The sequence below is a fragment of the Ursus maritimus genome, unplaced genomic scaffold, assembly GCF_017311325.1.
Source record: "Ursus maritimus isolate PB19 unplaced genomic scaffold, ASM1731132v1 scaffold_2, whole genome shotgun sequence".
Taxonomy (NCBI): domain Eukaryota; kingdom Metazoa; phylum Chordata; class Mammalia; order Carnivora; family Ursidae; genus Ursus; species Ursus maritimus.
Genome location: NW_024424452.1, coordinates 46,358,626 through 46,383,640, shown reverse-complemented (window position 1 = coordinate 46,383,640; position 25,015 = coordinate 46,358,626). Strand labels below are relative to the sequence as shown.

The following is a 25,015-nucleotide window of genomic DNA, read 5'->3' as shown; positions in this document are numbered from 1 at the left end:
CGTGAGAATTGATCTTGATTTTAAGAGGCCATGTTGCGAGGATCCTGGGAAGTTGAGAATTTTAGTTCCTGAACGGACCTGATTGTCCACTGATATTTCTTTATATTCTGCTAAGAGTTTTCAAGGTCACTTACTAACCCCTGCCTCTCAAAGAGCCGTCGATGACTAACAAACTCCATTCATCTCCAGCTCTAAGAGCCTCCCACAAGAAGGGTTTTCCAGTCTTCCACCAAATGAATCTTTCCAGATGGGTCCTGTCCGGTGAACACACACCCTCTGGGCTTCCTTTTCTCCGTCAGCCTGAGCTTGGCTTCTGTCTACAAGGGTCACACCTCGACCTCGGGAACTCAAGAGGAGCTAATTTTTTCCTTTGTGTCTCAGATCGGCTAACTCTGGTAGATGCGGTTCTCTCCAGCCACGGAGACCGTTGCTAACAAGTGTTGTAGAAACTGTTGTTTATTTTTCTGGGTATTTATTACGCTTTTAGGAGCCAAGAAAGGGCATGTCCTTTTTAGTCCTGTGGCTTTTCTTCAGAAGGCAGCAGCCTGGAACACACAGGTCTGCTCTCTACGTTCCTTCTCCGCCGACACACACACTTCCCCATGACCAGCAGGGGGCATCGGCGACACAGATTTAAGCTGAATTGACTTTAAACTGGATTGTCCTTGAGACGCCACGGGTTGGGACACCTCCTCTGGAAATGTGAAAGCCGGGCTCTATACGTCCCAAATGTCCTCCATCTTGTCTTTCCTCTTGACTGTTCCCAAGAGATGTCTGGGCTCTAGAATGAAACCTGCCTGTGATGACCAACAGTCTTTCAGCCACAGGATGGGTCTACGCCTCCAGGCTGCTTTTGTTTCTTTTAAGTCCTGATAAATTATGGTCTCACAGTAGATTCTGATCAGACTGCTGGTGGTTGTCATTGCCCTCCCCGCCCCTTCTCATCAGTGTATCACCCGGGCTCTGGCGTGAGGAACTGAATGAGCATGCTCAGTTTGAGCCTTACTTGCCTTTCCACCTCTTGAATGGATCGCCCTTGAATTCAGTCACTTCAAAGTCCTTGCCGTCCTTCAGTGGCTTTTTACCTCTCCTACCCAGAGCACCAAATTAAGAACAGCCCAGTGCACCATGACTTCTTCTGTGCCACACCCCAGGATTTCACTTAACCCAAAATGTAGTTTTACTCTTAGCTAGAAATTCAATTCACTCATTCAGTGTTTGATTCGCCAAATTACATACCAGATTGGGGGGGGGGGGCACCTCGTGAATGCCAGGCCCTGAGCTATGTGCTGAGACTGGAACTGTGAACAAAACAGATACTGTTGGAGACCCGCCACTCTAACGGGAGAGAGAGACAAGACCCAAATACATACACAGAGATATCTGTGCAAGCTGATAAGGACCATGAAGGAAAAACACAGAAGGCTCTGGGAGTGTAATAGGGGCGGCCTTTGGAGCTGTCTGCCGTTGCACTGCTTGCATATTGTCACATCGGCACACCACGCACGCTCCTTGAGGTGAGGGCCCGTAGCCTCTCATTGGAATAGCCCATCCACTGCGGTCAATGACTAGAAAAATACCTAGCACGTCGTTTGCGTGTACGTGTCCTACATTCCACTGTTCCAAATGTCTCCGAGGCAAGGAACCATCTCTGCAACCTAGCACAGGACTTTCCATATAGTCGACTCTCCTATATTCTACTTGAATGGAATTGCTTTTTTAAAAATTCAGCTATATTTCTGTTTCGACTGATTGCTTGTACTGTTTTTTCATACTCGGGGACCTTAAGGTAGTAACTTGGACTCAAATAACTTTGACTCAATTCGCCCATTAGAAGGAAGGACCCAGGTGGCCCAGGGGCTTTTGAAATTTGATTGCCTGGCCAGTATACCCACAGGAGGCACAGCTTTAAAACCGCGAACCCCACAATTACTCCAACCCTTTCCAGTTTGAAATCACGAATGTGAGTCATCTAGAGAAGGAATTATCTTCCTCTGAGCTTTTAATTAAAATTTCACCCAGGCATTTCAATTGATTTTATTTCAAAACAAGGTTTTTCTTGTAAAACCAAAGGATACCAAGATGGGGATGAGATGAGGGCTTCAGAGGGGAAGGGAGTGGGGGAATGGGATAGGCTGGTGATGGGTAGTAAGGAGGGCACGTATTGCATGCTGCACTGAGTGTTATACGCAACTAATGAATCATGGAACTTTACATCAAAAACCAGGGATGTACTGTATGGTGACTAACATAATACAATAAAAAAATATTATTAAAAAATAAAAATAAAATTAAAAAAAAAGATGGGGATGAGATGGAAGGAGATAAAAATTGTTTCTTGTTCACCAGCATTAATGGAATGTAGCCAGGAAAAATGCCTAGTGTAGGGGCAAACAGAGCCCGAGACGGGGTTGACATCATCAACGTGTCAGAAAGTTTTCTTCTCTGGATGGGGTTGTTTCTGACATTAAATTCATGTCAGATACATCCAAGTTGATTCTTAAGGGGGAAAATAAAATGATAGGTTTGAGCTTTCATTTTGTTTGATTTTCCACTCGGTTTATTTTGTTCCCATATGTGTGAGTAAGGAGGGGTGGGGAGGAAAAGGCAAGGGGGGATGTTTCCCCCTTGTTCCAGGAACTCCCGAGGAGAAAAACAAATGTAGTAACAGTGTTTATCCTTGCACAAAGAATAAAAGGTTTCAAGTGGTTTCAACTCTAGCATCTGACAACTCTCCATCCTGTAAACTTTGAGTGTTTTAGAAAAAGAGATGCAATCATAATATTCATTCTCTGTATTCCCACAAACTCCCAATTAAACCAAATGGACTTCCTGCCTTATAGACTCTCTTTAATGTCTGATATTTGAACATATAAGAAGCCAGGAGTCAAAGCCATCAAAAAAAAATTTTAACAGAGCCCTGAATTTCCTTTCTCCTTTATATCCCCAGGGCAAGTACAAAGAAAAGCATAATCTGATGAACTGGTATGTTTGTCTACCCTGAGGAAATGCACTATAATTTTCTATAGGCAATGTTGCACATGGCCATGGATTTCTAGATCATCCCACAAAAATCTTATTTAAGCAGTGATACCGATGAAACCGTACTGGGGTTCTGATTCATTCTGGTTTTAAAAGGCTTTTGTGGGATGACTTAACAATTTAACCACCGTTGATAGACAGTGTTTTTATGGGAAAATACATCTTGAAAGAGTTACCAAGAGAAAAACTTGAAACAGATTGAGTTTGTAAGAGAGGATGCCACCCGTTTACACAGAGACTGGCTTTGAAGCCACCTTTCAGTCGTTTTACCCCCTTTTTTGGTTTTCCTCCCAGAGCTGCCCTCTGCTGAGTGCTCTACGGTCTCCTCTGTCATCTTCCGTTCACCAGGAAGGGTAGGCAGAGTGAGCCAGCGTCGTCGAACTCGGCTTTCTGCTTTCCCTAATCACCCTTTACTCTCAAGCCATACAGAACTACTTCTGCATCCTTTCCGACAATAGGCACATTCCCCCCTTTTTGCCTGGAAGGTCTGCCCTTTTCTTGTCCACCTGGCAAACTGCTGTTCCCGCTCTGCCTCCTCCTAGAAGTCCCCCTGACTTGCCCTTGCAGGCCAGAGCTCTGCTGCTCTCTGGACATCCTCTCCTTGAATAGCTGCTTGTGATCACTTACAAGTTTGAGGCTCCAGTGGGCTATCCGTACCTTGAAGGCAAGGACCACATGCTGTGTTTATGTGTTTACTGCCTGCTGCTGACACAGGAAGCGCGATCAGGAAGTAACAGATAGGGGGCCTGGGTAGCGCAGTCGTTAAGCGTCTGCCTCTGGCTCAGGGCGTGATCCCGGCGCTCCGGGATCGAGTCCCACGTCGGGCTCCTCTGCTGGGAGCCTGCTTCTTCCTCTCCCACTCCCCCTGCCTGTGTTCCCTCTCTCGCTGGCTGTCTATCTCTCTGTCAAATAAATAAATAAAATCTTTAAAAAAAAAAAAAAAGAAGTAACGGATAAATGAAATTTTAAAACACTCCGCTCCTTTGTTCTAATTACCCCTTTATGTCCATCCTATTCTTTCACCAGGCAATCAGATACAAATAGCTCTCTGCCTTTTACAAAAGCAAATAGCTCCAATGGAGCAAAAGACATAAGGAGAAAAAAAGAAACAGAAGTTGAAAGAAAAAAAAAAGAAAGAAACCACCCAAAACTTAAGAAACCAACCAACCAAAAAACCAAGCATCTGAGACACGTTCGATAGATAATCCTTATCTAAACATGGGTGAGTGAACTACTGAGGAAGGTCGAGGGTAAAAACAGTTGTTGCATGAGCCCTACCCTTGGGCGCACGGAGTGAAGGGCATCTGGGGCCAGGAGGAGAGTGTTAACAGATGAAGGTCTGCAAGAGCTGGCTGTGACATTATGACCTGGCCGCAAAAATGGACCTGATGTTTCTGGCCTCCCTACTGGACACTAGCCAGCAGAGGGTAGCCACAAATATTATATACATTCCCCCCAACCCCTTTTCCTTACCCTTGTAATGTTTTCTCTCTCTTTCAGATAAACATTAAATTGGTGATTCTTGTCTCCAGAGCTAGAATATGGCAGCTGGTGGGTGTAGTAATTCTTAGTAACTTGTGGGAATCTTTTTGGATGTTTTAATTTGGTACTTGAAGCTAGGGAACAGGGTTGAGCTCAGTTGGGAAAATGATTATGCAGTTAGAACTAACTTTGAAGAAGCAATATTATATGCCAAATGGTCTGCTAAGTGATTCACATGCATTCGCATATTTAATCATCACGAAAAAGAGGATGTACTATTTTATCGGTCCCGTTTTCTAGGCAAAAAAAAATCCAAAACATTAGTTAATTTAAGCAGCCTGCGGAGCTTGGAATCAAAATGACACTTATTCTTATTCTCGTGTGTTATATAAGCTCCCCCGCGGAACTTGCCCGGTTTCAAGCACAGTGCCGTGCTTGGGTGAGCTCGATCTCTTGGGGTGTGGGGTCCGACTCGGCTTCAGCCAGAGAGAAGGTTCTAGGGAAAGAACGGACGCAGAAAGAAATGGAAAGGAAAAGACATGGTAGAAGTGACTAAACCTAGATCGTAGTTTGAAAATTATATTTATGATACTAAAGGAAACTATGATAAGATTCAATATTTATAGGGTTTTTTGGTAAGACATGCAGTCCATTTCCTTCATTTTTTCTCTCTGGTATCCATGATTGTTAATCTCACACGTTGTGTTTACTTAAATTGTCTCATCACTGTCTCCATGTGAATGGATGGGCAAAGTCTATTTATAGCAGCAAAACCCTATCTGGCCACAAGATGAATCCCATCACCACTCTTGAAGATTTTGGTTAAGATTAGCACGGACTAGGAGATAAATGTTAGCATATTTGTGAGGAACAAATCCAAGGTATTTTTAGTTGACGCTGGTGAATGTTTCTGAGTGTTGACGGCGTCGCCATGCATTGTGCTGTCCCGGGAGGTCGAGGTATTTAGGACTCGATGATTTTTTTCAAATAGTCTACATCTAATTAATGGCAGATCTGGGACCAGAGCCCTCAGAAGTCAGGTAGGCAACGCAGTGAGTAGCTCACCTTGAACTCTGGAGTCAGACGGTGTGGGCTCCGGTCCCATCTCCACCACAGACAGGCGGGGTCATCTTAAGGAAGTTATTTAAATACTCTGAGTTTCAGTGTCTTCATCTGTAAAATGGGAATAATACTATAGTATCTGTCATATATACAGTGAAAGAATACATGCAAAACAGTAATTAAGAATGAAATGAGATAATGCATATTAGCCAGGGACATAAGAAGAGCTTGATAAATGTTAATTGTTAGAACGCATGTGTTCTCATTTCTACATTAGTATTCTTCCTGCCCCAGCAGTAAAAATGGGGATTTGTTCATTTTTGTTTCTCTGACACAGAAAGAAATCTGTTTCAGATCTGTATGCTCATATGGTGTTCCCATCCCTCCTTCTATCTTTTCTTTCAGGGCCAAGGAGATTAAGACCAAGTTGGGAATTCTCCTCCAGAAGCCAGACTCGGCTGTTGACCTTGTCATTCCATACAATGAGAAGCCCGAGAAACCAGCCAAGACCCGGAAGTGAGTCATGAGCATGGATTCCACTCCTTTTCCTCCAGAGGGTGGTTATTTCTCCAGTGTGTAGCATCCCTCATCTGGAGAGCTCTCCACTCTCGATTACTCATTGAAGATCATAAGACCCCTCAGAGAGTTGGTTTGTAAATAAGCATTTTTTTACTCTACTATGTCTGGAGCATAATATCGGATACCGTCAGGTTACTTAAACAATAAAGAGAAGGCCCTGCCTTGGGACCTCATCTGAGAGACAGACCATACCTTACAAAATGGCACCAGCCTCCTCCTCAATCATTTACCACACAGAAGTGTGACAAAAAATACCTATTCGCCTGCTGCCTGGGGGTCAGGTAACCCCTCCCGACCTAGTTACTTCATTTTTTTTTTTTAAAAGATTTTATTTATTTGACAGAGAGACAGCCAGCGAGAGAGGGAACACAAGCAGGGGGAGTGGGAGAGGAAGAAGCAGGCTCATAGTGGAGGAGCCTGATGTGGGGCTCGATCCCAGAACGCCGGGATCACGCCCTGAGCCGAAGGCAGATGCTTAACCGCTGTGCCACCCAGGCGCCCCCCGACCTAGTTACTTCAGATCACTGGACGCTCCCCTGCTAAGGAAGGAGCCAAGGCTGCTTCGTCAGCAGGAGGATAGAAATGGAAACATTTCCCTCAGGAAGATGCTAAGACCGGGGCAGACAATTTAAGCCTAATAGGGTCTTCTCCAAAATATGATTCCTTTAGGGTCCAACAAAGGAGCAGAAGTCTGTTCCTTGACAGAGGAATGAATTCTTGCCCGGCCAACTCTATTTAATGTACATGAAGCGTTTTTAACCCCAATCCATAAATTAGTATTCCTGACTGGACTTCTGTAGCTCTCTCCCCCGTATCCCCCACTTTCCCACACGCGCTTCCATCAATGTAGGCATGGAGCGAAACTATAATCCTACAGAGTCAAGCTGTTACGGCAGTGAGGGCAGCTCCCCGTTTGCAGGGAGTCTGCTGTGACTTGGTAACACTATCCACAACACACACACGACTTCCCACTGTTACAATCCTCCCCCCCCACCCCGGACACCCTCCATCTTCCCCTTCAAACATTGTCATGGGTGTGAAAATCAAGAAAGGAGAGTGGGAAGAAGGAAAGGCCAAATGTACTCGAATTCCTTCACTCTGCTATCTGAAATCTTCGAGGAGATCTCAGAAGGGCAGTAAAAACACAGGAATCCCTTTTAACCTCCATTTCTTTTTAAATTTGACATCTGTATAAACTGGCCAATCTTCTCTTGGACCAAAGGACCTTCAATTTAATACAGCTGGATTGGTTGGGAGATAAAAAGATGGATTCTTCTGCTTAAATCTTTTTCCCTCAACCTAAGTGGATAGTTCCATTCTCCTCGTATTACCTGAAGTGATCCCCAACAGGAAGTGAGGCCTAATCGAGTTCGTTGCATTTAGAAAGCAGAAGCTAATTCAGTGGGGAGTGGCAGGCACCAGGCACTTGTGGGGAATAAGAACCACATTTCATAGCAGCAACAGATCAAAAAAAAAAAACAAAAACAAAAACAATTTTGAAGTAAACAATGTGGTGATTATAGATCGGGAGGAATTCACTTTTAAAAATATGGTACTACATTTCCTGCTTTGATTCTCTGCTTTAATGTTCCCCACAGACACTTAGCTATTTGGCTTAACAGGGATTCAGACAGAAGCAGTTTGGAAGGAAAGCTGGGTTGATATTTATCGGATGATTTTCTTCTCTTGTCTTCAACCTCCTTTCCTTTTCCAGGAGTTAGTTGGAATTGTTTTGGGGAGAAAAATCCTTCATATCCCTAGAGACTGTTTGTGTGTCCCCACTGCATTTGTCACAGTGACCCCTACAAGCCTTTCCCACCCTCTTCCCAGCCCTAAACCCATTCCACCTCTTCGGGTTTGGCAAATGTCCATGCCTTTTAACTGACAGGAAAAGACTGTGTTCCGCATGAGCCCAGTCAGTCTCTCTTCTCCCCACTTAAAACTTCTCTGTATTTTTGTACCCGTGTTCTCCTCTCAGAGAAGAAAATAAACCTTCTCCAGACTGAAGGTATTTTTAACCCTCTCCTCTTAAAAAAAGCAATCCCTTTTGTAAAAAGCATTATCTGGGGCGCCTGGGTGGCTTGGTCGGTTAAACTTCCGACTCTTATTTTCAGCTCAGGTCACGATCTCAGGGTCGTGAGATCGAGCCCCGTGTCAGGCTCTATGTCAGGCTCTGTGCTGGGCATGGAGCCTGCTTAAGATTCTCTCCCTCCCTCTCCCTCTGCCCCCCCAACCCTGTCTCAAAAAAAGCATTTTCTATTTTTTAAGTGTTTTTATTTTTCTCATTAGAAAAACAAAAGCCGAAAAAAATAGAAAAGAGTTTCCTATATCCCTCCCAGCCATAGCCAGCGTCTGTTACCATTTTAGTATTCTTAATTACCCTTCTCCCTCTGGGCCCATGTTCCACTCTGAAAAAACTCTCTCGGCCCTCCCTCCTACTCCTCTCCCTTTCTCTTGCTTTCATCAGCTAGTTCTAGAAACAGAATGTGTCAATCAAGAAGAGACTGTCAAACAACCAAAGCACCTATCAGGGTCTTAGGGATGGCAATCTAGGAGACACCGAGTCAACCAAAATTGAAAACGTGCTCCCAGTAGCCAGCGTAAAGTGCAGGCTTATAAAGGCAAAACCCACAAGGCTACGTAACTTGTTTTGGAAGAGCTGTGATTAATGCTGGCAGACTTCTATCTAATGCATGATTGGCTGCTCAGCTAACAGGTGTCACACTATCTCCATCTCAGTCTGAAGCAGAAGGCTGTGCTCCAGGAAGTGGTCCCGTGCGACTGACAAGACTCAGTCTGGAGATGGGCCCCACTTCCTCAACGTCTGCTCGACTCTATTCTGAGTGACTCTCAGCGATGCTGGCTTGGTTTTGAATCTCCTTTCAGAAAAGCCGCTGCTTCCAGGATTTTCTCTTCGCTCTTGCTTAGCTGGTTTAAACATTACTACCCACTGGAACCCTCTCTAAATCCTCACCTTTGACCCGTTGCCAGCATTTGGTTCTGCTCAATGGTTGGCCTCCCGAAAACAGTCTTGCTTCACTTCTAACCCTGCCTTCTTCTGTCTCTCTAAGGACTGCCACTTTTGCCCACCTTCTCCATACATGAGCATTCCCCAAGGCTGTGCTCTAGGTCCTCATAATGAGTAGTAAACAATCAGTACACCGCATAAATTTCATTTGCAGTGACTATTACCATGGCTTGTCATAGAATCAATTGTGAAATGCTCAGGAGCTGATACAGATATTCCTATGGTTTATTTTATAACCTAGATGTTCCTTTTCCCCCTGCTTATGCCACTAATTTTTGTTAAAGATTTGACTTATTTTATTTTTTTTTAAGATTTATTTATTTATTCGACAGAGATAGAGACAGCCAGTGAGAGAGGGAACACAAGCAGGGGGAGTGGGAGAGGAAGAAGCAGGCTCATAGCGGAGGAGCCTGATGTGGGGCTCGATCCCAGAACGCCGGGATCACGCCCTGAGCCGAAAGCAGACGCTTAACTGCTGTGCCACCCAGGCGCCCCAAAGATTTTATTTATTTGAGAGAGAGAGAGAGAGGGAGAAGCACAAGGCAGGGGGAGGAGGCAGAGAGAGAAGCAGACTCCCCACTGAGCTGGGAACCAGATGCGGGTCTCGATCCCAGGACCCCGGGATCATGGCCTGAGCAGAAGGCAGATGCTTAACTGACTGAGCTACCCAGGCGCCCTGATACTAATTTTTAACTACATTTTGCTGGTGGCATTTCACCACTTTATACCTCTAGGATGACCTCCACACAGAAGCAGGACCCAGCCATGCACAGGGGAGCACAGTTACCAAGCGTTCCCATACCCATACTGTCACCAGGTGAACTGCAAAGAGGGCATCACAGCCAGGATTGCAGCTCTATGTACAATGTTTGGCCCACAGAGAGACAACGAAAAGTGGCAGGTGTTTTTTGTCTGCATCCCCACCCTCGGCACCCAGGTCGCTGTCGGCCGTGGGGTAAGGGCTTAACAAATGTCCATGAATGGACTTGAGAGGAGTCATGACCATATTGCCCTGCGGAGAAGGAAGGGAGCGCAGACCAGGCACTAAGTGCCAATAAATAACTGGAATTTCATTTCCCTTGTCAAGAAGAAGAGCGTGTGAGAACATTACCAGAAGTGTTTAAACGTGTGCCAGGTACTGTGTAGATTTAAAAAAACAAGGAAAGGAAACCACTGGTGTTTAGAGAGGTTAAAACACTTTCCCATGGTTACAGCTTGGGAAGCGTCAGAGCTGCCAACAGGAGCAATGGTTCATGGGGCTAACATTTTCGAAATCAAACTTTCGGGTCATTTATGGCTTTCTTCAACCAGACTGACTATGGGCCCACGGAACCATCATGAATGTTTGCATTTGACGCATGCTTACTGCAGCCCTGCTTAGTGCTGTGGGGGGTGTGCCCTCGGAGAGGTGGACCAGGAGAGATTCTCCATGACCAACAAACTCTCCCTTCAGGCCGTGAGTGCATTGTTACCATGTAAGAGATTCCACAAGTACATAGGGAAGAGTATAGGAAAGAGAGAACACTCCCAGTTGAGACGGTCACTTCCTGGACCAGTTGGCATTTACACCGGGCATTATAAAACACACAGCTCATCATCTCTATAAATGTTGATTTTGCCTTTCATGTGAACTGGCTTCCTGCCCCTCCCCCACACCCGCACACAGAGACTCCGTGCCCACTCTCTGTGGTCAGTGATGACCTTGCAAACCAGGGCACTTATTGGCCATTTAGATCTGCATCTATCTTGTTTCCAAAGAAGTCAGACTTAATGAGGGCTGGCAAATTCTGAGAATCAGGACAGGATGAACCTCTGTTACCTCCTGGTCTGGTAATCAGAACATGGGGCTTTATGCTGTGGGGTATGCGTCCTGCTCAGCTGTGTCCTTCAATCAGTTGGGACTAATTTACCCCCCAGGCGGGCTCTGCACATGTCCTTTTCAGGAATTTAATCTTGGCTGTGATGTACCGTTGCTACTGATCATTAGTCTGGTTCTAACAAGACCATTTGGGACAAATTGGGTCGGGTAGCGTGCTTGAGTTTGGTGCACCTGCTTATGTCATTTCTTCTTCCTGTGCTCCTCTATACTAACCAGAGGAAAGGAGAGGGACGGAAGGTGATTTCATTTCATGAGAATATTTTTAAAATCAGAAAGAGATTCGGTGAGTAGGCAGGCCTTCCCCTTGCTCTGTTTCTTTTGTCCAATTATTTAACGTCCTGCTGTTTCTGTCAACAATCAATAGAGCCTTGGTGTGTGTCTATTACATGCAGAACATTGAACCCACTGTAGTGAAGAAATTAAGATGTGTAAGCCCTGATGCTAGAAATGAAGGTAGGAAATAATATACACATAGAAAGAGAGTTATAATGAAGAGCCAAAAGGAGTTACGACCTCTAGAAAACGAGCCCTTTTCTGCTTAGAAATAAGAGGAGGCAGAAAAATACTTGCATTCCCTACTTCATGTCATGTCTCTTTCCTGTGCTCCTTTACACGAACCAGAAGAAAATAGGGGAGGGAAGGTCGTTCACTGATTAAAAATAAATTTCCGAGGAATTGGTGTGGAGCTCTTGATCGTTGACCCCTCTGTTTCTAGCCAGGAAAACAGGAACCACGTGAGGTTTTTTCCACCATGTTTAATCTTCAAATAGTAAAAACGTAAAGCTTTATGGAAAGTCAAACAATTAAGACGCCAAATCTGTACATATTCTGCAGTGAAGAACACGGAAGTGAAGGCAGTAGTCACAGCACTTCAGCCAAAAAAAGCTACTGCCATCTTGGACTCCTTACATAAATAAAGTGACGCTTATCTAAGCCTGGACAGCCCAGTGAAAAGTGGAATTGGCGATTGTCTTACCAACCTCAGCTGCTAATCTGAATGCTTAAAACCTGAGGTATTATTAAAACACACACACACACACACACACACACACACACACACGGAAGCAGGAACGTCCCTGGACTGTCTGAAGAGTAGATTTAAAAAAAGAGGCGAAGAGCTAAGGAAGCTCCAATTTAGGAAAAACACCTTCATTGGCCTAACTATTCCAATACATGCCCTGTTAGTTCTTGTGATTTGACAAGGAAGAACCCACATCACAAAGCAAGGGTTAGAGCAGGGGAGCCCCAGGAGAGCACAGTCAGCCATTTTCCCCAGACAACAGCGGCTGCCCTGACGCTCTCCCGCTGTGAGAGAAGCATTGGTGGTTAGAACGACAGAACTGCAGGGTTTCTGCATAGATAAATGTGGAAATAAAAACAGCCTAAGGGGAATTAGGTGTTGGCTATTACCTTCTCCTTTTCAGTCAGCATCTAGAACACCGATGTGCAACATTCGCATTCACGATGCATGGCCACTTTTCTTCTCAGAAAGAGAAAATCTTTTAAAAATCATTATCCTATCCTCACTGAGCAGGGAAAAGGCACCCAGGTTTTTAAAAATGGAGACGCACCACGATCACATTTCCACCGTGAGCAGCCTCCCACATTCCATCTTCCAGCAGCCTTACTGATGGCAGGGGGGTGGGGACGTGGAATCAAGTGCCCTTTGCTGATTAAATTGGGCAGGTAAAGGGGTAGAGCGGAGCTCTGGTGAGGCAGAGAACGTGAGTTCTATCCCTACAACGGGGCGACTGGATTTCATTCAGTTACATTTGGGGGGAAAAAGGTCACAATTGGAGATACTGTCATGGGGTATATAAGAATGTCAAGACACAGCTTCACAGCAAATAGACTTTACTTCTAAAAAGAGAGAGACCTAAACAGATTGTTCAAAAGGACATGAAAATACACAATATCGGGGCACTTGGGTGGCTCAGTTGGTTAAACATTTGACTTCAGCTCAGGTCATGATCCCAGGGTCCTGGGATCGAGCCCCACATCGGGCTCCCTGCTCAGTGGGGAGCCTGCCTCTCCCTCTCCCTCTGCTGCTCCTCTTGCTTGTGCTCTCGCTCTCTTGCTCTCTCAAATAAATAAATAAAATCTTAAAAAAAGAAAATATACAGTATTGATATGGGAAAGGAAACCCAGACCACCAAACCTGATTGTTAGAAAGAAAATAACTCAAACTCCCTTGTCCCGAGAATGGGTCACTGGATGTATCGTTTCTAAGGAAAGTGGTTCCAAGACATTGTCAGTGAATGTGGTTAATTCCCTTCTCATGACTGTTGCTTTTTCTTCCCCGCTGAACGCTTGATTTAGACCCTCGCTGGATGAGGCCCTACAGTGGCGTGACTCCCTGGATAAACTTCTGCAGAACAACTGTAAGTTGGAATTGTCTTTTATAAAAGGTCAGGGCAGAGACAGAGGCAAAAAAAAAAAAAAAAATCACCTTTGTATTGCCTGTGTCCTTCTTCTCCAATTCTGACATTTTTTCCATTTTTCAAAGTGGTCTCAGCAAGGGAAGGATGTCAAGGGAGTGTGGTCATCCAGCCCATGAGAAGAGGAAGGTCTACTTGCACTGGAAGACAGACAATGTGAAAATAAAATGTCCTGAGGACTCGGGATTGCACGTTGTTTTCCCGTCTGTCCTGCTTATTCATGTGGCTTGACCCGTGTGCTTAATGTTTGCAACAGTAAAAGAGAGATACTGCCTTTCTGCCTTTTTCAGCTTAGCCTCATAACGGCTTGACAAGGGTTGGCCAGAGCGATGTGCAGGTCCCGGGATTAGGAAGCACGCATTGGCGACTATGTCCCAGTTCAAGTGCTCTTCACTGCTTTTGTGGCCAGACGTGGATTGTTCTCTCCCCCAACCTTGGTTTCCTCTTGTGGTGCTTGCCTTTCTATCTTCATTCAAGACACGACAGAAGTGCCAGCAAGAGCCCGTTTCCAGACTAATCCCCATACACCTGAGCACTACTTGCCTTTCCCCTAAGGCAAATCCCTGCCGATTCCCAAGGCCTACGGTTTCAAGTTCAAGTTTCCAATGTTCAAGATTCTCCAGGATAACTCGATGACTGGTCTGCAGTCACACTGAAGTGTTCTCTCCTCCCTCGGGAATTTCTGCATGCAATCCTTTTGGCTGGAACACTTTGTATTCATATCTCTATCTGTCGAAATTCTTCCTCTCCTATAAAAGGGAATCTAAACACTGAAGGCCTGGTCTTTCTTGGCCATCCAGAATGATCTCCCTCTGAGCTGCCAGAGCATCTGTCTGCACAACTTTTCTCCTGCTTAATACTTGCTACCGTGTACTTTTTCATAGGCACCTCCCTCCTATGATAGATTATAAACTCAGTGACAGCCACGTCTCAATCTTTTGATCTGAATAATCTCCCAATAAGAAGCACACAATATGGGGAGAATAAATTTGTTGAATAGTTTGTTTTAAGAATACGATTCAATTTGGGGCACCTGGGTGGCTCAGTCGTTAAGCGTCTGCCTTCGGCTCAGGGCGTGACCCCAGCATTCTGGGATCGAACCCCACATCAGGCTTCTCCGTTGGGAGCCTGCTTCTTCCTCTCCCACTCCCCCTGCTTGTGTTCCCTCTCTCGCTGGCTGTCTCTCTGTCACATAAATAAATAAAAATCTTAAAAAAATAAAAATAAAAAAAAAGAATACGATTCAATTTAAGATAGCCAACCCATATTTCTCCATCTTTACCCCAAGAATGGCATATGAAACTTTGTTAGACGCTTTGCAAAAATAAGGATTTAAAAAAATATTTCTCACAGGAGCATCATGGTCAATAGGCCCAGAGTAGATAGCAAAGAACATATGTTGAATTGTGAATGAAATTATTTTTATGTCTTGTTTTTGGTAGGGAAGCTTCTGTTTACCTGAGATAGAATCATTATCTTACATCTGGAGGCAGAACAGCAAAACCTCGACTTCATAACTTTCTTAATCTTATCCACTTCTGATTCTCTTTGTATTGCTTGTGGTAAACAGAATACCCTGCCCGGACACATATAAAGTGTTCAGTAAATGCTTGTTGACTTAATGGGTGGGTGAATGAATGAATTCATTCATTAATATGCTGGACCCAGAAACCCCATGAGGTCCACCAAGAGAAAAATATATATGTTTATCAATTGACTTCTTTCTTTTTTTTTTTTTTAAGATTTTATTTATTTATTCGACAGAGATAGAGACAGCCAGCGAGAGGGAACACAAGCAGGGGGAGTGGGAGAGGAAGAAGCAGGCTCATAGCGGAAGAGCCTGATGTGGGGCTCGATCCCACAACACCGCGATCACACCCTGAGCCAGAGGCAGACGCTTAACCGCTGTGCCACCCAGGCGCCCCCAATTGACTTATTTCTTGTCTTACACAATGGTTTTGGGGCCAATTGCAATCCGACGGAAGGTATATTGATGCATTATGAATGCTCAGTATCGTGGGTGCAGGTATATCTTGCTATGTTCAAGAAACCCCGAGAATTAGCAGAACTATTTTCATGTTTGCAAAACCATTAAGGAGAAGGGTATATATTTGTGTGCCCATATACAATCCTTTTCAGTCATGCTAATCCTTCGGGCCACACGTTTATATGTTTCAGGACTGTAGGAGACAGGGAGCTATTGGTGTAAGAAAGATAGGGGTAAAAGTTAAGCCAGAGTCAGTGTTAACACCTTAGCATTTGTGGAGAGACTGAAGTCTTTCAGGTTGCAAATAGATAATTACCATGGTGTGACCTTGAGGCCGAGATTCTCACAGTAATATTTTCTACTTGTCAATGGGGAAAATATATATTCACGGGTGTGTGTTTGCATAGATATCTATATATAATATTCACATTTCACTTAATTATATATATTTAAAAATTACATATGCATATATATGTGTTACATAGTATGTATCTGTGTATATGTGTGTATGTCCATATAATCTTCTTTTAAAAGATTCATTTATTTGTTTTAGAGATTGAGAGTGCCCATATAATCTTAAATTCTACATAATTATCCTCCTAAGTAATTAACGTTTTTTTAAATATTTTTTTATTATATTATGTTAGTCACCATACAGTACATCCTGGTTTTTGATGTAAAGTTCCATGATTCGTTAGTTGCGTATAACACCCAGTGCACCATGCAATACGTGCCCTCCTTACTACCCATCACCAGCCTATCCCATTCCCCCACCCCCCTCCCCTCTGAAGCCCGCAGTTTGTTTCTCAGAGTCCATAGTCTCTCATGCTTCATTCCGCCTTCTGATGATACAGACGTAGTGAAGAGAAGGGCTATATGCACCCCAATGTTCATAGCAGCTCTGTCCACAATAGCTAAATCGTGGAAGGAGCCGAGATCCCCTTCAACAGATGACTGAATTAAGAAGTTGTGGTCCATATATACAATGGAATATTGTTCAGCTATCAAAAACAACAATTTCTCAACATTTGCTGCAACATGGATGGCACTGGAGGAGATAATGCTAAGTGAAATAAGTCAAGCAGAGAAAGGGATAAAGAAAGGGGGGTAATCAGAAGGGGTAATTAACATTTTTAAAACTCGGGCAATTGATTTCCCCAAGTGATAAGTGGAAATGCGTTTGATAATCATTGAGGTCAAAATTCTTCCTTTGAAAGGGTATCTTTATATTCAAACTAGCTCAAGTGAAAAGGAGGGGTTCTGGTATGAGTAGAGAGATCTCACGGAAACAAAGAAGAGCCATGCCCTAAGGGAGGAAAGGCCATTAGTAAATAAGACAGCCTCTCTCTCTCCAAGTCTAGTTCTCTGCTCTTACTATCTCTGTGTTTATTTTCCCATTTCCCCCTCTGCCCTGCTTTTCTCCATGACTCCCCTTCTTGCTCTGTCTCTCTCTCTTGCTATGTTGTCTTTGCTCTCTGCTTCTCTTTGTCTAGCTATCCCTAGAGAAGGACTAATGGAAAGATTGTCACGCCCAAATAATTCTACACTGGCCCCATCAACCTTCAGAACAACGTTTGACCTACTCTCCCAACACCAGCTACTGTGCCTCGTGAATAAATTTCAGCCAAACTTCAGCAACTTGGTTCTCCTGAGATGCTTTTATTTGACTAAAACTAATAGTCTATAATCAGAAATCTCTAACCTTAGCTGTGATTGATGCCAAATAGGTAACAGAGAAAGATACATTTGAGAAATTGACGCATTTGAAACACCACAATCTCTTCTTGCATTTTTGATTGGATAAGCGAAACCATTTCACCTTGAGAAGTGGCACCTAAGCTGATTTATAAAGAACGTTTGGCATTCTGTTCCGCTAATCTAGGATATTGACTCACAATTGATAGAGTTCCCAAGTATTCCTTAAATCCACATTTTTCTTGAGTGGAAATGAAATCAGTTGGTACCTAACCTCTTAAAAATAAGATAATTAACGTGCTACTCAATCTTCTTTTCCAGCTAACAAGATTCCTCTTACCTTTCCTCCTTTAAAAAATCATTTTTAATCCTCCAGTGTATTTGACTCTGTTTTGAAAGTACGTCAATTTCTTACACGTTTTGTGTTCAATTCTGTAGGTGACGCCATCTGTTTTCATTAGGTCCATGGGACAAATAACCAATATGTTGTTCATTAAACACAAAAACAGATTGCACCTGGGTGCTTAAGTAAGACAGTGACATTAAATTTCTCCACGTGACTGTCTTTAAAAGCAGAGGAGGAATGAAACACAATCTAATAGTAGCAAAGATTTTATGTGAATTCTTTTTTTCCCAGGAGCTCCAAAAGGTCAGAATATTTCCTGAGATACCCTTGAGATTTGGACTCCTACCATGGGGAATGGAAGAGCCTGGATCTAGCCTTCTCTTGCTCTCTTTCTATCTCTTGCTCTCTCTCTTGCTCTCTTTTTTCCTATCTTTGCCTCCGCCTTCTGCTTCTCTCTCTTTGGATTCCACTATTCTCCCTTCTCTTTCCTGGCTCATCTATGCCCTCGTCTTCCTGGCAGCCACAAATTTCTTTAAAGCAATAATGATAATGATATAAGCAAGAGCTTCCATGTATTATTCACAATGGACCAGGCACTGTCCAAAGCACTTTGCATATCTTGGTTTATTTAATGAGTGTAATAATTCTAGGACTTAGGTACAGTAACAATCTCTATTTTTCAGAAAAGCAAACTGAGGTTAGGTAACTTGCTTAGGAAACAAAACATTAGAGTGGTAGCAGAAAATTTATTTTTCTTCTAAGTTTCTGTTCTTTGGTTCTGTGACTTGAAAGCAAATGCTTCCCTTAATGGGTCTTATTTAGTTCAGCACAAATCTATTAAATGTTAAGCATAGGGGCGCCTGGGTGACTCAGTTGGTTAAGCGGCCAACTCTTGATTTCAGTTCAGGTCATGATCTCAGGGTCACGAGCCTCGTGTTGGGCTCTGTGCTGAGTGTGGAGCCTGCTTGAGAGTCTGTCTCTCTCTCCCCCTCTGCCCCTCCCATTGGCCCCCTCCACCCACTCACGCTCGCGCTCTCTCTCTCTCTCTCTCTCTCTCTCGTAAAAAAAAAAAAAAAAAGTTAGGCACAGATTTAGACTAGAAGGAGGGATGTGAAAGAGAGGCAAAAGTAAATGAAACTCTCAGAGAAGAGCAGCAGGTAAGCGACAGTTTCAACAAAGAACAAAGTGAGCTCTTCCCTCATCATGATAGAATCTTCGAGAGCAAGTGCAGGGTAGTATACCTCCCATATGAGGCAACATTTCAGTTGGGTTTTAGATGGTGATTAGAGATTAATTTTAAATTGGGCGTGAATAATAATGATGAAAGCCAGCACTCACTGAGCGGGCTCTCCTGTTCGACACCATATAAGAGCTTTACACGAATTACTGACTCCTTACAGCAACCGTATCAGGTGGGTTCCATGAGTATATCCGCTCAACAGATGAGGCAGCAGAGGCTCGGAAAGCGTGCCAAACTTGCCCGAGTTACTGTGGTTCTGCGGTGCGCAGGGTCCCCCGCATGCAGCCTTGACGCCAGAGCCCGTGCTCTGAGCCAGCGAGCTACGCAGTGGCACCTACCAGCTGCCTGTTCATTGAATTTCACTGTCTTTCCTCTAGGAAAAGAGATTTATTCTAATCTCGTTTTCGATATTTTTATTATACCAAACTGCCTTGGCTCTGCCTAACACTCCTTCTATTTTCAAAGGAAAATATAGCCGGCTATTTTGTTCTTTGCTAGGGCCGCTACGCTATTTTGCTTGGATGTCAAAAGAGACACCATTCATTGGGGCCAGCTCTGGGACTGTAATGTGGGTCAGCTCCCAGACTACTGCCACAAGACCAGAGGTCAGGTGGGCTTCCTCTGCTGCCTGAGTTGCTGGACACCTGGAGAGCTGTGTTGACAAGGATCCTGAGGCTCTGTGCCGGCTCAGGGGGGAAGAATGCGGGGATTTACGGGGATGTGTGTTGGGGGCTCCCTTAGGGTGCGGAGTGGGCTGGCAGGGGTGTGCGCCAGAGAAGAAGTGTGTGAACTTTGCAGAATAGACAACTCCTCCTGGAGTCGATTTGGCTCTGACCCAAGAGAACTTCCTCAGGGGTTATGGGAATTGAACAGAGAGTATTAGGGAACAGACCAGTAGAAACCCAGAGGCTAAGAAGGAGAAGGTATCTGGAGAGTGACTTGAGGGTCCTACCAAGGGGCCATCCAGAGAATTCTCAAAAGCCAGTGGAGAGAAAGAATAGCTTTAAGCATCTCCCAGACCAATAGAGTATAAAGCCATTTTATGAGTCTCTGTTCAAAGTGAGTGCATTGATAAAAAGCCTTGAAATAATATTGTACAATTCAAGGAGAGTGATAAAGCCAGTACCCAGGAAATGGACTTACTTCACTGGAAAGTTATTTTCCAAGCACCCCCCACCCCCAGAGGCCTGGTAAACGTTAACATAGTTCTGGAGTCCTGGCATGTGTCCTCAGATCATAAATAACAATACTTGGGAGGACTGGGATTTTATCTGTACCTTTAGATGTGGAATGGGTGATTCAGAGTGCCTGATCGGTTGTGGGGACATGGGCCGGATGAGAGTAAATTAGCCACAGACTTACTCTGCGAAGTTAAAGTTTCATCCACAGTCTTGCGTGGGCGCTCCTAAGACTTCATTCCTGCTGTCATTTCCAGGCAGCAAAAAGTGCCTGGGAATCTTTCCATTTCAACAAAGACTATCTGACACCTTTTGTTTTAGAAACCATGAAAACTTTAACCATGACAGAGAGATTTTGACCTTCTTTTAGCATATATGTTGACTCCGGTGTCACTAAATTAGAACAAATGATGCCAAAAATATAGTAAAATCCTTAGTAAAAAAAATATGGGCAGGGAGAGAGGGAAAAGACACCTGATTTTATCCAGACGCATGTTACCAAACGGTTTTATAGTAAGCGAGGTTTCTAGAGCAAATTGTTTATCATGCCCACCATTCATCGCCCCCAGATGTATTTTTAGATGCTGAACAATTAAAAAAAAATTTTTTTAGGTGAACTACCAAAAGTGGGGATTAAAATGCAAAGTGTTTTGTGTAGAGCCAGAAATTGCTGGTGACGCTAATCTAAGTTAATTATCACTTACCCACTCTGTTTCTTTGGAATGGAATGTGGTTGCGGGGGACTGTGAGGGGCATGGAGACAATAAAAATGTATTGAAGGTAAATTGAAAAAAAAAAAAAAGACAACCACAGATGCTGTTTTAATCATCACACACGCTATGTACACGCTGTACGAAATCTGTGTGTCCGGCGAGGATGAATGAGTGGAAGCTGAGAGTCTATAAGAAGCAGGACAGAGAAATAGTCGAGGGAAAGGCCAGTAGACGGAAATGAGGTCAAAGGAAATGAGTTCAGTTCGTGCATGTGTTCCCCAAGGAGAATGAATGGCGAACGAGTGTCTCCTGATGGGAGCCAGTTACAATGACACTGGACCCTGATGTATTTACTGGTGACAGTCGTCCTGCTTCTGCCCTGGGAGCCAAAGTGGCACGGAGAGCTGGCCAGTGGTTGTGACAGTCTGTGCAAAACTGGAATTCTTCTCCCCTCCCTTTGGAAATCTACTTTCCTTAGATAATACGTGAACATGGGTTCTCTCTATAGATATGCATTTGTTGGACTTTGGGTTTAAAAAATATATATACCTAGTTTTAAAAACGAGGAAAATATTGAACATACAGAGTGATTTTTCCTTTATTCCTCTCTAGTGCCTTCCTGAATCTTTAGCTTGCCTTCTACTCACCTCTCACTGCGCAAGTTAAGAAAGAAAAAGAAACGCAGGGATCAGGCCCAAGAGCCCCTAGTAGACGTATTTCTATACGGGCTTATGTATGTATATATATATTACATGTATGTAAACATATTTTAAAGTAAGATGAAGTCTACAGCACACTGAAAACACAATCACAATAGTTGTAATTATATGAAATTCAGTATGTTTTAAAAGCTGACCTATGATTGATGGGCAGAGTAAACTACTCAGGGCTTGGTAACTTCATTGGGTCCCTTCCCACCCATCCTCGCATCTCAAACTGAATGTCCCTTTCTCATGGGGCCCTCCCTAAACTTAAAATGAGCTTAAGACCCTTCTGTTACTCTGTGACTATCTTTCATATGGTTTTTCCTTTGTTGTGTCAATGTTGTTTGTGTTTCTTCATTTTCTTTCTACTTTTCCCAGAATCTATAAGCTCCATTAGGACAGGAACTATGATGACTTTACTTACCACAGTGACTTATCAGAGTACCTGGAGCATAATATCTACTCAAAACTCATCGTAGGGAAAAAAAAAAAAAGGACTGTAAGTCGTTTGCACGTGATAATCAACATCAGTATTACACTGCCAAACCAAGTTTCAAATGTATTTTTTTCTTTTCGGTAATTGGTAAGTGTCTGAATGGCATTCGCACTCGTAGGATTCCTTGATGCTGTGTACGGGTAACCCTTCATCACCACATCCAGACCGCCTGGATTTGAACCCCGGCGCTGCCCCTTACCCGCTGGTTAACTAAGAGCAAGTGACTTGACTTCTCTTCTTTCATTTGTAGAACAGGACATTAATAGCACCTGTCTCATGGGTCTGTAATGAGAGTAAATGAGCTAACACTTGTAAGGTTTTTACGTAAGCGACAGAAATACGTAATAAATGACCCGAGGCTATACAGGACATAGTGTTCGTTAACAAGCAAGCAAATGTATAATAAATGTGTAATACGTGTTAGATAAATTTATAATACGTGTATGTATAAATGTAGTACGTATGTATTTATCCATCCAACCAATCTTTCCCTCGCTAGATGGACTTACCAGCTTCAAAAGTTTCCTGAAGTCTGAATTCAGTGAGGAAAACCTTGAGTTCTGGCTTGCCTGTGAGGACTACAAGAAGATCAAGTCCCCTGCCAAGATGGCTGAGAAGGCAAAGAAAATGTATGAAGAATTCATCCAAACAGAGGCTCCTAGAGAGGTAGGTCTTGTGGGTAGGTGGGTGAGTGTGGCCGTCGTTCTCTGAGCTGCGCAGCAGAGAGGATGGGAACCGTGCTCCTGGAGCACCGTAAGCAGTCAGGTGAACGGACACAGACATCCCGATCCCAGGCCTTCCTCCACGTGTGACTTCGGACGGGTCCCTGATTAAAGTTCTCCCATCCTCGGCCCCCTTCGCTGGAAACATCTCACATACATGTATGCAGATGTGCCAAGAACACGTTTAAAACTGCAGCTGTTGTGACTTTAAAAATTCTCCAAGTCTTGTATTTTGAAGGAAAATTTACCAGTTCCTGTTGACGCGTAGCCGATTGGCCCACATGACACACTTGCGCAGCAAGTAACAATCTCAATTTTGTCTCTCTGAATATTCACCTCAGACTTTTCCCAGGAGCAACTGGTGGGGAAACACGGTGGTAAGAATTGGAACTAAGATTTTGAAAAGAGAAATGGCCACGCATAGTTCAATATGCAGATAATTCATACACTGCAAATTGTCGTTTGACCATATCTGAAAGTAATGCAGTAATATTTTCCTGGCTCAGCAAACAGATGAATATTTACCAGAATGATTCATTAGAGGAGGCCAATGCACGTCAAAGTAATAGATAAATAGCAGTTATTCGTCGCTGGATACAACATGTTAGCGTTTTAATTAATTAATTAATTAAGTTTTAATTTAATTAATTTTAATTTAATCTCTTCTTTGTAATTTTTTTAAGACATTTATTTATTTGAGGAGGGGGAGAGGCAGAGGGAGATGGAGAGTGGACCTCAAGCAGACTCCCTGCCGAGCGGGGAGCCTGACATGGGGCTCGATTGCACGACCCTGAGATCATGACCGGAGCCAAAACCAAGAGTCAGTTGCCCAACCAACCAAGCCACCGAGTTGCCCAAGACATCCCTTCTTTCAAACATTAAGATCAGGAAAGAGCCTTATACTTCTTTGGTGTTCAACCATCCTGAGTAGAAGTGCCTCCCTAGCTCAGTATATACTCAGCGTAAGAGAAGGAAGAAGCATGGCTTCAGCGTGGCCGAAAGAATAACAGACGGGGAACAGAGAGGTGTACACCACGGCCTGTCCCTCCTGAGCGTTAGTGGGCATGTGACTTGACCTCATTGGGCTCGGAGTCTTCACATGAGAGGCAGGCCCTGGACGTCAGCTCTGAGGCTGCCCTGTATCGTCTTCCCCGCCCCTGCAGAAAGCACTTCAGCCCCTCTCACCGCGGAAATCTCACCAGTCTCAACTCCTCCATCCTGGACCTTGGAGCACAGTTCGTGCCCCTGCCAGCTTATTCTGGCCTGGCCCTCCCCCATCAGGCTTTTGTCCCTGCTCCCTGCAGCCACACCAACATCCTCTAAGCCCAGCTAGTTTTTCTCAGCCCCGAGGACCTCTAGCAGCCCAAGAGAGATCTGAAACGTTCTCCAGTGTTCCAATGCAGAACCACAGGCCGATTTGGATGGTTTCTTTCTGTTTTACAGCCAGATAGCTTAAGGGTCCTTAAAGCACACAAGATGATAAACAGTGATTTCCCTCAAATCACACTCAGGCACGTCCATGCAGGCTGTACACTGCACAACTCTAGGGGACCATTCACATGGACCCTAAAATGAATGGTGTCCCCAGAAATTGTGCAATGTGTCAACACAGCACTCAGGACCTACAAGCCACGATGCCCTCCAACACTGCAGTCTACTGGTTAAAAGCTACATTGCTAAGCTTTTGAATCCTCTCTACCACTTTGGACCTTGAGCAAATCACATAACATTCTGCTCCTCAGTTGTAAGCCGTAGATGTCAGTTTCTGCCTCAGAGGTGTGAGGTTAAGTGGGTTCATCAGCATGGAGCCTGTTAAAGTAACGTTCCCAGCAAGGAGCCTGCACAGAAGAAGCACTCAATAAACAGTAGCTGCTATTCTTATTGCTATTCTGTCAAAAGCACCATTTCCTGGTTTGTTTCAGGAAAGACCAAGTTTCCTTGCTCCTCCAGAGGCATGCATGAGGTCCTGGGTTCTGGGCAGGTTTCCTCTCTCCTCTTCACTGTCTCCATCAGGTGTGAAATCAAACGCTGTGGAAGAAAAGTTGAGGGATTGGGCATCAGGACACCTGGATTCAAATTCTGAGTCTTGGATGCAATTTATACATCTTAGCTCTGTGACCTTGAGAAAGCCACTGGAGATAGATAGATAGATAGATAGATAGATAGATGTAGATATATCTATCTATCTATCTATCTATCTATCTATCTATATATATATATATATATCTCGTGATGGTTCAATGCGGTATGCACGTACTAGCTGTCGGTGGAGGGTCTGACACCTGGCAGGTGTCTAACGCAGCTTGGATCTTAATCTGACTCGTGCGTGTCTTGGAGCGTCCCTTGCCTTACCCCATTACCTATAAAACAGAAATGATGTGTCTCACTTTTTAGGACCCTCTGCCCCTCATGTGTTTTATGGGC

At 44.1% G+C, this 25,015-nt stretch overlaps 1 protein-coding gene across 1 annotated transcript in view; it reads left to right on the top strand.

Moving 5' to 3' along the window:
* Window positions 1–25,015, top strand: part of RGS5 (regulator of G protein signaling 5) — a 46,767-nt gene that overhangs the window by 17,008 nt on the left and 4,744 nt on the right. Inside the window, exons 2-4 of the mRNA XM_008685711.2 lie at window positions 5,992–6,102; window positions 13,392–13,453; window positions 22,369–22,535. Of these exons, the coding sequence (XP_008683933.1) occupies window positions 5,992–6,102; window positions 13,392–13,453; window positions 22,369–22,535 (340 nt within the window). The remainder of the gene's footprint in view (window positions 1–5,991; window positions 6,103–13,391; window positions 13,454–22,368; window positions 22,536–25,015) is intronic.